Source organism: Myxine glutinosa, chromosome 1 (genome assembly GCF_964187855.1).
Source record: "Myxine glutinosa chromosome 1, kmMyxGlut1.1, whole genome shotgun sequence".
In the NCBI taxonomy this organism is placed as follows: domain Eukaryota; kingdom Metazoa; phylum Chordata; class Myxini; order Myxiniformes; family Myxinidae; genus Myxine; species Myxine glutinosa.
Genome location: NC_136261.1, coordinates 187,010,921 through 187,025,443, shown reverse-complemented (window position 1 = coordinate 187,025,443; position 14,523 = coordinate 187,010,921). Strand labels below are relative to the sequence as shown.

Below are 14,523 nucleotides of genomic sequence, written 5' to 3'. Positions count from 1 at the left end.
TTTATGAAAGCCAACGGTCGTCGAGGTGAGTACAGAAAAAGCGGAAGTGGGCATTGAAATTGAAGAGATGACGGAGGTAGCCCGGGAATTGCAGGGAGAAATGGATAATATACAAAGTCTGTGTTCAAATCATGATGAGATGCTCACTAACCAAATAAAAAGTTTGCAGGTGGCAGAGGAGGTGCGACGAGGTACGGAGGTGAGTGGCAATGTACATGATGTGAGGGGAGATTGTCGGCTTGGGGATTGGTTTGGATCCGGGTGTTCGTGAAAGGCCGTTGGTGAGGTGTGTGACAGGACAGGTGTGCAAAAAAAGAGGTGTGCGAGAATGTCCGACCATGGGGTGTGTGAGGAAAAAGTGCACGCCGAGGAGTGAGTGTGCCGTCAAGAGTGAGTTGGTCGAAGCGCGTGTGCGAGGGAGCACAGGGAAGCGCGGTGTGGTGAGTGTTATGGAGGAAGTAACGAAAAAGTGTGCGCGGGAGGATGCGCGAGAAAGGTGTGTAACGGACGGGTGCATGGGGAAAGCGCATGCTGTCAAGAGTAAGGGAGAATGCATGCCTGTGGTGAGTGTTACGGAGGAAGTAACGAAGAAGTGTGCGCGGGAGGATGCGCGAGAAAGGTGTGTAACGGACGGGTGCATGGGGAAAGCGCATGCTGTCAAGAGTAAGGGTGAGTGCGCGACCGAGAGTGGAGGTGAGAGTAGTGAGAGTGAAACGGAGCGTGAGTTGGTGGTGGCAGGTGAGCGAGGATGTACACCTGGAATAGAAGGATGCACACCTGGAATGGTAGAGCGTGAGTGGGAATGCACGCTGGAATTGGTAGTGAGACACGTGGTTGGGTGTGCGGGTGAGAGCACACCTGTGATTGTCACAAAGGAGGTGACCGAGACAGGGGCGCGAAGAGGTGTATTAGTGAGGTGTGCGAGCGACGAATGTGTGCCAAGGTGTTCGGTGGTCAGGTGTGTGACCAAGTCGGTGAGCGGAATGAGTGTACCGAGGTGTGTAAGGAAAGGTACGAGGAGAATGGGAACGGCTGCATGTATGAGCACGAAAGGGGTAGCGTATGCATGTAAGCCTGCAGGTGAGGCGTCGACGATAACCGGGTTAAAGGTTAGGTCGACTTTTAGCCGAATCGGGCCCTCGGTGCGTGCCGGGCTTCACGTGCCGCGAGAACCAGCGGAGATCCGAGCCACGGCGGGTTCGAAAGGACCGCCGTGCGCGATCCACGCTGGGCCTCGCGTGGAGCGGCCGCGTCCGGGCTCCACTAGGCGGAGCGGGCAGCCCGATAGGAAGGGTCGTCATGGCGACCACTTTCTATTGAGACGTGCCGGCAGGTCGAGATCGGGACATTGGATGGCTTCACGCCGAGGTGGTGCATGGGATCTCGGCCCGGGTAAGCCTCCGTCCCTGCCCCGAATGCGGGACGCATCCAGCCGCCAGCACAAAAGAATCCGCGTTCAGTGCTCGGCTGTACGAAGCCGAGCTTTCGAAGGAAATTGGCGCACCGAGAGGACCTAATAAGTAGACGGGTGATGGTGATAGTGATAGTGATTTAAAACGAAATTTAGAAAAGTGAATAGAATTGGCAGTAAATGGAAAATTTTTGAATTGTTGGATTTGGACGAGCGAAATTGGTAGTGAGAGACCCCCGATGTGGTGGGATGGCAACTCTGTCATCCCTCACAAAAAGTGGGGGCAAAGGAGCACTAGATTATGGGGTGTATGGCAGTGAAAACTAGCCCGGGTGGGTTAGGTTATATGATAGGGCCCTAGAAGATGACATTAGGTAACGTTAAGTTTAGTTAGTGACTGATACCTGTAGTGGGGACGCAGGTAGATTAGTATGGATTATAATGACGAGGGAGCGCAATAGTTTAAAGGGACGACTGGGAAGCGCAAGTTTCAGAGGGGAGAAGTTAGCTGAGATGATGCCGTGTGTGTGAGGATTGAACAGGTGAGAATGGAACAGGTGTGATTGCACAGGTGTGCAACTGAACAGGTGTGTGGAGCAGTGTATGAGTGAGTGATGGTGATGTGTGTTGCGTTGACCAACTGGTCCAGAAAGAGGAGGAGGGTGCAGGTGGCACCAGGTGAGATTGCACAGGTGTGCAACGACAGGTGAATGAAAGACAGATGTATGGAATAAATGGTATGGAGGATTGGAATGGATGGTCGTGGAGTGAGAATGGTGGAAATTGTGGAGTGGAGTGGATGGTGCGAAGGTGTGAATGGGGGAAGAGTGGACCCCCATCACGGATACCCGGGGCGGGTAGTGTAAGAGTTAGGTAGAGGGTACAGGTAAATTGTGGTTGGATATTGGCATCTGTGGTGCGGTTGGAAGAATGATGTTTGGATGGGTGCATTAGTGTTGTGGAAATGGCTGGGCGTGTAGCCTGTTAGTGTGTGTAGTTGGTTTGGGCACTCCACCACTGTGAGGATGTCGGCCAGGTGAGGCCGCAGGTGGGCTCTGGGAGCCGGTAGAGTTGTGGATGGGGCCCGAGGATCCGGAGGACGGACCCGGGTAGCCCAGTGCCAGAGGGCACCATGGGGTGACAGAGCCAGGAGAGGGGCTGCCCCCAGTTAGATAGGTTAGGGTGAGGAGCAGGTAAGCTCGGAGGCAACTGCAGTGGTGGAGGTGTGCAGGTGGGTAGACCCACTGGGAGAGGTACACGCCACAGCCCAGAAATTGTGCGAGGGCACCGGGAGATGAATCGGGGGAGTGAGACCCCAAATTGAAAAGCACCACAGTTTGGCCAATGGGAATTGGTTTTTAGAACCCATAGTGTAAGAGGGCCAATGGTTTGGCCGGAGAAAGACCCCGGGTAGTGTAAAGTGTGTTAAAGTCATTTAGAGGATAGTTAGGATGAAGGATCTCCTCGCACCATCTGCATCCACTCACCTGAGGTGACAGGTACTCCACACCATGCCATGTTTAATTATTTTTACTGTGCAAATGTTTGGAATGTGAGACGCATCATGACGTGGGTGTGACATTGTGCGTAATTCCATCTCTTCCTCCTTATGAGGATTGATGATGAATTGATGATGGCAAATTTTTGAAGTAGAGGGATTGTGGTGACGAATTTGGTATAGGGGAAATATGGGGAAGACGTGACAGTAGTGACGAATTGGTAATGTGTAGATTTTGTACATATGGGGTAAGGGCAAGGGTAGGCTAGGTGACAGGGGGGTGACGTACGGTAGGGACGAGCTTTCTCACTTCGCCCTCCGTACGCATTTTGCCTTGCATTGCCTTATTGACGTGTACCCTTGTGACCTTACCCCTCGCTCAATTGTCTTTCTTTTGTCTCCCACATGACCTGTGCGCCGTTGGGCGCCGAGGGGAGCGTGCGTGGGTCGGCCATTGTGCGCCCGAAATTCCCAGAACCAGCTGTCTGCATCGATGCACCACATTATGGACCACATGTCTGTGGCCGAGCACCACCTATGGACCCCATGGGTTGGGGCATGGCCCCTCTGCTGGAACCGGCCATGAGGGCCCGAAATCTTGCTGGCGGACCTTGGCCACAGGGCACCGATGCCCCACAGGTGAACCACACTAGTCGGCCCTGTGGGCCATAAATAAAATAAATAAGAAGGACACATTGGGCACACTTTATTGAAAATAGGCCGCCAGTAAGCAAAGCAAAATGAAAATGACAACATCTGGAAGACAAATAATAATCACCAGCAGAGGGAGCCGAAGAGCAAGAGACACCTGCAGGGTTAGGGGTTGTTGAATTTATTTTATTGATGAACAGTGGTGACTGCACTGATTGGTGCTTGAGGGTGTGTTGGTGCGTTATAGGTGCTTTCATGGTGCATTGATGCAGAGCAGACTGTCTCCCCCCCAGAAAGAACAATTACAGGTCCTGGGTTAGTTTTGTAAATAAAAATAGCGTCAGTGTAAATAATGCTCCCCACCGTCAGTGTTTAGTTTGAAGACCATTCCGCAATTCGGTTAACTGTGGGCGTAAGTCTGTTAGGTAGGGTGCAATGGAGCAGCGGGACACATTTATTTATGTTTTAAAACTGTCGCACTCAGGGTCAGGTTAAAAGTAGAGGGAACTACACCTACGTGTCACACTAAATAAAAGTTGTAGGCCCGGGACGTGCCTAAGAGGAGGAGGGTGCAGTGTTGTGGATATGAGGACTGTATATTTTTTGGATTGTGTGCTGTACTATTGTGATTATTGTTTATTCTGTGCCTCCTGCCTCCGGAGCTGTGTAAAGACCAAAAGGGCGTCCCATAGTCCACAAGCATACACGTCAGCCAAGTAATAGAATATACCTGTTGATAGTTATCTCTTATTCTGTGTATTAGTGTAAGGCTGTGTCTTCCATTAATTGAAATACTCCATTGCACCAGTGAAAGAGAATAGATTCCCTTTCCTTCCCATCCCCAAAACCTCCATTTCCATATTACATCCCCTCTCGTCACCGCTGAGCCCTCGATTGCCCATATTACCTCCGATCCAATTGCCGCCATTGACCACGAGGCAGGGTTGGGGGAAGGAAGGCGTTTCCCCACCTCGTCAGAGAGGGGAGGAGTGAACCAGCCCCGCTCGACCAACCATGAGCCAGGGGTTTGGCTACAGAGGGCGGAGGAAGAGCGGTCGGGGAGGTTCGCAAAGGTTGAGGGGCGGGGGCCTATATAACCCAAGGCAGGGCGTGTCCAAGAGAGAGATGCGTTTTTACAGAGTCGAGCTTGGAAGCAGAAACGGAGATGCACTTTTGAGCCGAGACAAGGAGGGTCACAAAGAGCTGAGTTGGTCGTCAGTGGTTGCGTTCAGTGGTTGCGTTCAGTGATTGCGTTGAGGGGTTGCGTTGGAGACGGAGTGGTTGGACCAAACAACAGAAGAGAGGAGAGAACCCGTCACGCCAGACCCCCCACCAGTGCGTCGGCTCTGACCGTGATCCGACCCGTGATCCGACCCGTGACCCGACCCGTGATCCGACCCGTGATCCCACGCACACGACAGGATCGGAGGCATCAGCGGCCGTCGAGGTCCCGCCCGACGTCCCGTGCAGGATCAAGCTCCAGCCAGCTCCGTGCCGTCCTCCCCCTCCAGCCACGCACCGCCTTCCAGCCAATCCACTCTGCAATTCCCCGTGTGAGTCGTCTTTGTTTGTTTTGTCCTGGGTAGTTAATTAAGTCTGTATAAGCTAGTATTTTCCCTGTGTCACCTGCGTCTTATGTGCTTGTAAATAAACTTGATTGCTCCTTTTTGCTTGTGTGTGTAAATAATAAACCCCATTACTCGTCTGTACGTCTTCTCGTTTTAATTCCTTTTCCTCTTACATTGCGTCGCTTTTGTCTTTTCCCTCATTGAGCAGCTAGGGTGCGATACGGCCAAAGTCTGGGTGAATCGGGTGAGTTTTGTTAGGTCGCGGTCTTACACCACCGCTCGGTCTATAACATCCAAACCGCGATCTATAACAATATATATATATATATGTATGTATGTATGTATGTGTATATATATATATATATATATATATATATATATATATATATATATATATATATATATATATATATATATATATATATATATATATATATATATATATATATATATATATATATATATATATATATATATTGTGGATATGAGAATGGTTTTTTTTTTTTTTATTGTATAGTAAATTGTTGTAAATATCACCCTCTGTAAAATGTAATGATTCCTTGTAAATACCTCCGTAGTGTAAAGATAAAAAGGGCGTCTCAGTAGTTATTCCATAAACACCACATTGCAGGACCCGATAAAACCCTTGTTCAGTAGCTTATATCTTATTATGTGTCTTAGGGTAAGGCTGTGTCTCCCATTAATTTAAATACTCCATTGCACCAAGTGAAATAAGAGTAGATCCCCTTTCATTTCATTTCAATGGCCAACTGCATTTTGGGCGGTTTTCTTCAACCACCATTGGCCACGAGGCAGGGTTGGGGAAGAAAGGCGTGTCTCCACCTCGTCATAGAGGGGAGGAGTGAGCCAGCCCCGAACAACCAACCGAGCACGAGGGGTTTGGTTTGAGAGGGCGGAGGAAGAGCGATCGGGGAGGTTCGCAAAGGTTCAAGGGTGGGGCTATATATAACCCATGAGAGACGCCCCCAACAGATGCGCTTTTACAGAGACAAGGAGATGAGTCTGAAAAGAGAGGTCCATGACAAGAGCTGAGTTGGTCGTCAGGGGTGGTCGGTGGTTGCGTTGAGTGGTTGCGTTGGAGAAAGAGTGGTTGGACAAAAGAAAGAGAGAGGAGAGAACCCGTCACGCCAGACCCCCCACCAGCGCGTCGGCTCCGACCGTGATCTGACCCGTGATCCGACCCGTGATCCGACCCATGATCCCGCGCACACGACAGGATCGGTGGCATCAGCGGCCGTCGAGGTCCAGCCCGACGTCCCGTGCGGGATCAAGCTCCAGCCAGCTCCGTGCCGTCCTCCCCCTCCAGCCACACACCTCCTTCCAGCCAATCCACTCTGCAATTCTCCGTGTGAGTCGTCTTTGTTTGTTCTGTCCTGGGTAGGTAATTAAGCTTCTATAAGGAATTCACTGTGTCACCTGCGTCTCATGTCCCTGTACATAATCGTGACTGCTCTTTTTGCTTATGTGTGTAAATAGTAATAAATCCCGTTACTCTTCTGTACGTCTTCTTCCTCTTTGCATTCGGTCGCTTTAGAGTTTTCCAGATTGAGTAGCTGTGGTGCGATACGGCCAACGTTTGGGTAAATCGGGTTTTGGTCAGGGAACAACTGTTCGGCCGCGGTTATACCTCCACTCGGTAAAAATAACATCCTAATCCGCGGACCGTAACAAATTGGTGTCAGGGAGTGAGATACGAGGCCCGAAGCACGCTTAACGCGCTCAAAATTACGAGCTGCTGAAAATTTGTGTTTTAAAGCAAAACCCGAATTTTGAAATCACGCCATGGCTGGTCAAGGCGACGGGATGCCGGTGGGAGAGATAAGCGGAGTGGAATCGACCCAGGACCTCGGGAAATGTATGTGGAGGAAAGGGAGGAGGAGAACCGAGACGATATATATATATATATATATATATATATATATATATATATATATATATATATATATAAATATATATATATATATATATATATATAAATATATATATATATATATATATATATATATATATATATATATATATATATATATATATACATACATACATACCCAAATGAGATCTCTATACATTCAAAAGATTAACACTTGCCTTGATCTTACAAAACAGCACGTTCATTGAACTAAGATTGGCAACAATCTTGAACATTGGAATTGCATTTAGAGAATTCACTGTGAGTCCAGGAAGTTGGTTGTTCAATTCTCTCTCTTACTGAGTCATACAAATGACTTCAAAAATGGTATGTGCTGTTTCTTCATTTGACAATCGGCATTTGAAGGTTGAGCATGGATAAACACAATGAGTTGGCATCTTATGTAGAGGGGTGCGTTGGGGTAGGGTGGGTGAGGGGATTTGGCCTGAATTGCCTTGCAAATGGGGCAGAGAGAAGCAATGTTGCAAGTTACCATCGCCAGCACCTCGAGAACCCCAGGAAGTTGTCACTTTCCCTAAGGTTACCAACTGTGTTTGTTTGACCAAACGTTGGGTTTGGTGACCAACGTTTCACACTATGTGGAGTTGTTCTATCCTCTCTGAACCATTGTGTTTCAATATACAAGCCATTATTCCATAAATTCAGTGAAGTCCTTTTGTTGCGTTGCCAAATGAACTGTCCGTTCAATAAAATGAATCCAATAACACTGTGGCTTGATATATGAAGATGTTTCATCACCATATGCAAATATTCACTGACCAGTTTTTACCACAAACTTTTCTTGATTATATCATACAGCCTGGTGTTGGCTTAGCGGTTAGGGTGTCGGCTTGGGATCCTAGGATCCTGGGTTCGAATCCCGGTCGATCACTGAATTAACGCCAGGGGGGTTGACTCAGCCTGTCATCCTTCCGAGGTCGAGAAATTGAGTACCAGCTTGCTGGGGTGAATGATCCCGGTGTGTACCCCGATTTAGAATAGGTACACCGTATCCCTGCGCATCGTAAGAGGCGACTAAGGGTTGGCGTCAGGAAGGGCATCCGGCCATAAAAACATTGCCTCAAACAGGGAACCATGATTGTCACGGGGCCCGCAAGGCTAACCCCCGCTCTCGCGGGGAAAATGGCCTTAAAACGATCATTCATTCATTCATTCATCATACAGCGCATGGTGCTAACAATCACTCTGTAAATCTGCAAAGAGAATATAACTGTCATTATATTGTGGGCTACTCTGTTTATAGTTTTTGACTTTAAAAATAAAAAAAGGTAACATATTTGCTTTAATACAGTATTTGATTGATGATCGGCAGATTGTATGGAACACAATAGTGTTGAACAGTTCCCAGAGAAGATGGGTAATTGCCAGTTGATGTAAATACATTGTTAAACTGCATAGAAATGTATAAGGATTGGATGGTTTGTTCATTTCCTTTCTGAACAGTATATCTGAGGTAAAACTTTTAAAACTGTTTATTTTTCTGTTTCTATATTGCATTGATAACTCGTAAAGTGTGTATTAATTATATCACTCAACTACTTTATTATTGACATTCATTTTTGGCTTAAAGTTGCCAACGGTCTTGTTGATCTTTGTGGTAATGCTGTTGTACACAGCATTTTGCCTTTTGCCTCAAAAAGAGGGCCCATGCCGGGGAGCGTTCCAACGCTGGTACCACAAGGCTGAGACGAGTACCTGTCATCTGTTCACGTATGGAGGATGTCGTGGCACCAAGAACATGTTCTTAACAGAGAAACAGTGTACAAACAAATGCGCACTCCAAGGCAGTGAGTTAACCAGCTATTCCGTGTGAATGCAACTGTTAATGATTATATTGGCTGAAAACGCTTTTTTCGTATGAAAACGCCATGCTTTCCTAACATAATGTACCTTTTAGGCATTTAGTGTTTGCAGATGTTTACTTTTTGATGTAGGTGACCTGGTAAGTTTGCTTAACCCTAGGATGCATTTTCTCAAGATAACGCCTATAATGCAATCGGGGTCTTTTATGGCCTCAGGCTATGTCTCTGTAACTCTGCAAAAGTTTTTACCCAAGAGTTTTTTGTTTGTTTTTTTGTATACAAGATCGAGGCTCGTGAAAGAGCTAACATTAATCACACAGAAAGACAAACCGACACATTGTAGTGGCTACCGCTGGGTTTACACAATCGCCTTGCACCTACCAAGGACGCGGAGTGATCACCATGCCGGGCTCGTCCAGGACGCCCAGGCAGGCCCGCGCTCAACTTGCCAGGCCTTGGCCGGGACGCGCGGGCATGCCCGGGCACGCTCGGCCACGCCCGCTCTCGACTTACCAGGCCGCGTCCGGGACACCCGGGCATGCCCGCCCTCGACTTGCCAGGCCGCGGCCAGGACGCCCGGCCATGCCCCCTCTCGCCTTTCCCGGGCAAACGCTCCGGGATAATGTGTGTATATATATTGCTGCCCGATAAACGGGCTTTTCAGAGTACCCGAGTTGTTTTGTGACAATAAAGAAACTCGGACGAATTCCAGCTTTTTGTCGCGTCCATTCTTCCGATTGACGTGGGGGCACAGCTCCTACATTGGTGACCTACCGACATGGACACGGCAGTTGCCCTTAAACTGCCTACCTTCTGGGAGGCTCACGCGGCGGTTTGGTTCGCCCAGGCGGACTCCCTGTTCACCCTGCGAGGCATCACGGCCAACGACACCCGCTTCCAGCATGTGGTAGCAGCGCTCGGTTCAGCCACCGCGGCCCGCGCCCTGAGCCTCCTCGAGAGCCCGCCACCCGCTGACAAATACGGCGCGATTAAAAAGCTCCTCCTCGACGCTTTCGCCCTCCCATCGGCGGAACGCGCATGGCGCCTGCTCGACCTGCCCGAGCTCGGCGACACGCGCCCGTCCGAGCGAATGGACTACATGCTTTCGTTGCTCGGCGAGTACTCTCCGGCATTCCTGTTCCGGGAGCTGTTCCTCCGTCAGCTGCCTAGCCCGGTACGCTTCGCCCTGGCAAGCACGGCGATCACGGATCCCCGGGCCCTCGCCAGGGAAGCCGACAAGATCTCTGCGGCAGGCCAACGCATTGCAGCAGCGACCTGGGGCCCACCGCCGTCCGACGCAACGCCCATGGTGCCCGAGCACCCGGCACGGTCGACGACCGAACTGCCGACGCAATTGGCGGCCGCTACGCTGAGCCGACCACCTCCAGCACGACGACCGGGGCCTCCACCTGACCAAGCGTGGTGTTACTATCATGCCAGGTTCGGACAGAAGGCCCGGACATGCCGACCCCCGTGCACCTTCGGCAGGCCGGGAAACGGCCGGGCCGGCGTTCATTACCAGCCATGAGCGCCGGCCACACGGGCAACTTACTTTTCATCACGGACAAAGCGTCCGGACGGCGCTTCCTGTGCGACACCAGCGCCCAACTGAGCATCATACCCGCCTCTGATCAGGACAGGCAGTCCGCGGTTTGCGGCCCCTCCTTGGTTGCGGCCAACGGATCGGCCATCCGCACCTTCGGCCCACGTAACGTCACCCTCTGCTTCTGCGGCCAACGCTTTACTTGGACGTTTGTAACTGCAAACGTGCCCATGGTTCTGCAAGGCGCAGACTTGCTCTGCGCACACGGACTGCTGGTGGACGTCCAACGGCGTCGCCTCATCAACGCCGAGACCTTCAGCTCCCTGGTATGCACATTGAGCAGCTCCACTCCGACCGAGCTGGCATGCGCCCTCCCGGCGGCGAACGAGTTTGCCCACCTGCTCATGGAGTTCCCGGCCCTCATGCGGCCGACGTTTTCGGCCGTCGCAGTATGACATAGGATCGAGCACCACATACCAACCACGGGCCCGCCGGTCTACGCCAGAGCCTGCCGCCTTGACCCAGCTAAGCTCGCCGTGGCCAAAGCCGAGTTCGACGCTTTGGAACACCTCGGCATCGTGCGGCGCTCCGATAGTGCGTGGCCTTCGCCACTACACATCGTCCCAAAGCCAGGGGGCGGCTGGCGCCCATGTGGCGACTACCGCCGCCTTAACGATGCTAACACCCCCGGCAGGTATCCGATCCCACACATCCAAGACTTTTCCGCCCGTTTGGCAGGACGGGTCATTTTTTCAAAAATCGATCTAATACGGGGATATCACCAGGTACCTGTCAGGGCGGCCGACGTCCCTAAAACGGCCGTCATCACGCCGTTCGGCTTATTCGAATTCCTACGGATGCCGTTTGGCCTCAAGAACGCGGCTCAGGCGTTCCAGCGCTTGATGGACGGCGTGCTGCGTGACCTGCCGTTCCTCTTCGTTTACCTGGACGACATCCTCGTCGCCAGCACGTCCCGGGCCGAGCACCTCCTCCACCTCCGAACACTGTTCGGGCGCCTCAGCGAGCACGGCCTCATCGTCAACCCGGCCAAATGCCACTTCGGCACGATGGCCGTTGATTTTGTGGGCCACCACATCACCAAGAACAGGGCCATACCGCTGCCAACCAAGGTCGAGGCCATCACCACGTTTCCGCGTCCCCGCTCCATAAAGGCCCTGCAGGAATTCCTGGGAATGGTGAATTTCTATCACCGCTTCATGCCCCGCGCTGCTCAACTCAGGCGGCCCCTCTACGAAGCCCTCCGGGGCAAGCCGGCCAAGCACGACATCGTCTGGTCCGCAGCAATGGACGCGGCCTTCCAAAGCTCAAAGCGGGCTCTCACCGACGCAACACTGCTCGCTCACCCGGTGCTCAACGCTCCCATCGCCCTCACCACGGATGCCTCCGACTACGCGGTGGGCGCCGTACATGAGCAATGGGTGAATGGGGTTTGGCAGCCACTCACTTTTTTCAGCCGGCAGCTCTGGCCGAACGAGCTCAAATACAGCACGTTTGACCGTGAGCTCCTCGGCCTACACCTGGCCGTTCGCCATTTCCGCCACCTCCTGGAAGGCCGACCCTTCACGGCGTTCGTCGACCACAAGCCGTTGGTTTACGCAATGGCCAAGGTCACGGAGCCGTGGTCGGCCCGCCAACAGCGCCACCTCTCCGCCGTGTCGGAGTTTACCACGGACATCCGGCACGTCGCCGGCAAAAACAATGCCGTGGCCAACTGTCTTTCTCGGGCCAGCGCGAACGCGGTCCACCTCGGCGTGGACTTCGCGCTTATGGCGACGGACCAAACCACCGACACCACGGTGCAAGCCCTCCGGGCGGCGGACACGGGCCTCCGCCTGGCCGACATCCCCTTCGCGGACACTGTCCTGCTCTGCGACGTCTCCCAAGGCCAGCCTCGCCCCATCGTGCCCGTTACCTGGCAACGCCGCATCTTCGCCTCCCTCCACGGCCTTTCCCACCCGGGCCGGAAAGCTTCCCAGAAGCTGGTGTCAGTGCGATTCGTCTGGCACGGCCTTCAACGGGACGTCCGCGATTGGACCAGCACCTGCACAGCCTGCCAACAGGCCAAGGTCCACCGACACACCCAGGCCCCGCTGGCACCTTTCACCGTGCCCGAACGACGTTTCGACCACGTCAACGTGGATCTGGTGGGCCCCCTCCCCCCATCACGGGGGTTCACACACCTGCTCACCATGGTGGACAGGACCACCAGGTGGCCAGAGGCCGTTCCCCTCGTCTCCACCACCACCGCCGACGTGGCGCAGGCTTTCATCGCCACCTGGGTCGCCCGCTTCGGTGCACCGGTGGACATCTCGTCAGACCGCGGACCGCAGTTCACCTCCGAGCTGTGGGGCGCGGTCGCCTGCAACCTGGGGGTCAAGCTCCACCGCACCGTACTACGGCCTACCACCCCCAAGCCAACGGGTTGTGCGAGCGATTCCACTGCTCCATGAAGGCCGCGCTCATGGCCAGCCTTCAAGATGGCGGTTGGGCCGACCGGCTGCCGTGGGTCCTTTTGGGCCTCCGCACGGCCCCCAAGGAGGACCTCCGGGCATCCACCGCCGAGCTTGTCTACGGCCAGGCGCTAGGCGTCCCGGGCGAATTCGTGCCGGCGCTACCAGTCCCTGGTCCGCAGCTCACCAGCGCTCGGACCTCCAGGAGGCCGCCCGACGGTTTGCCCCCGTGCCAACATCCCACCACGGTGACCCCCAGTCCTACGTCCCCCCAGCGCTTCGCACAGCGGAGTACGTTTTTGTGCGTCATGACGCACATCGGGGGCCACTCCGGCCACCGTACGACGGGCCCTTCCGGGTCCTGCGACGGGACGACAAGTCGTTCGTCATCGACATCGGCGGCAGGTCGGACCGGATTGCGGTGGACCGCCTCAAGCCGGCGCACGTGGACATCGACCAACCACCACGGTTGGCCCTTCCGCCGCGGCGAGGCCACCCCCCATCCACGGTGCCCCCCACTCGACCACTCACCACCACACCGGACCCCCCCCCCCCCCCACGACCTGCCAGGGGTCGCTTCGGCCGGGTCATCAGGACCCCCCTCAAATTGACCCTGCCGGTGCAAGTCGATTCTGGGGGGACGTGTGTAGCGGCTACCGCTGGGTTTACACAATCGCCTTGCACCTACCAAGGACGCGGAGCGATCACCATGCCGGGCTCGTCCAGGACGCCCGGGCAGGCCCGCGCTCAACTTGCCAGGCCTCGGCCGGGACGCCCGGGCATGCCCGGGCACGCCCGCTCTCGACTTGCCAGGCCGAGTCCGGGACGCCCGGCCACGCCCCCTCTCGCCTTTCCCGGGCAAACGCTCCGGGATAATGTGTGTATATATATTGCTGCCCGATAAACGGGCTTTTCAGAGTACCCGAGTTGTTTTGTGACGATAAAGAAACTCGGACGAATTCCAGCTTTTTGTCGCGTCCATTCTTTCGATTGATGTGGGGGCACAGCTCCTACAACATAAAACATATAACATGGGGAGCGGTAGACAAGATGGGGAGAGAGGGGGAAGGACACAAACACAACATTTGAGAGCAGGGACCGAGAGACATCGAGCCATCGAGAGATCTGTGGGAGGGAGAGACCTTTGGGGGGGTGAGGCATGGGAAGGGGGGGGGGGTGGGAGGGAGAGGTATAAAAATATGGATACTGCCAGGACTTCCAGGAAAGAAGTTGGAATTTCAAACAAGGTGGATCTGGGGTGAATTAGCGGGGGTAGAAAAGATTAAGGTTTTGGATGGGGAAAGATAAGAGATGGTAGTGAACAGCTGTTTTAAAGACCTGGAGGGAGGAGTGGGATTGAAGGGAGTGTGGGAGTTTGTTCCAGAGGTGGGAGAAAAGAGGAATGAAAGAGTGAAGGTGAGCAGAGAGCCCAAAAAAAAGCCTAAATCCATCAAAAAAGCCAAGATCTTTCATATATGCTTCAAAGAAAGGGTAATACATACTCCTGTATGTGTGTGTGTGTTTTCTTTTTTTTTCAGGATCGGGGGAATTTATTTTTTAAATTTTTACCCCATCCCATTGCCTAGCATGATTGTTTCACTGTAACTTTGTTATAAAAACGATCTAAC

General features: G+C 53.0%; 1 protein-coding gene across 2 annotated transcripts in view; it reads left to right on the top strand.

The window, feature by feature from the left end:
- Positions 1-14,523, top strand: part of LOC137432063 (papilin) — a 200,703-nt gene that overhangs the window by 151,564 nt on the left and 34,616 nt on the right. For both annotated transcript variants that reach the window (XM_068123806.2, XM_068123801.2), the window contains exon 9: positions 8,696-8,866. In XM_068123806.2, the coding sequence (XP_067979907.2) occupies positions 8,696-8,866 (171 nt within the window). The remainder of the gene's footprint in view (positions 1-8,695; positions 8,867-14,523) is intronic.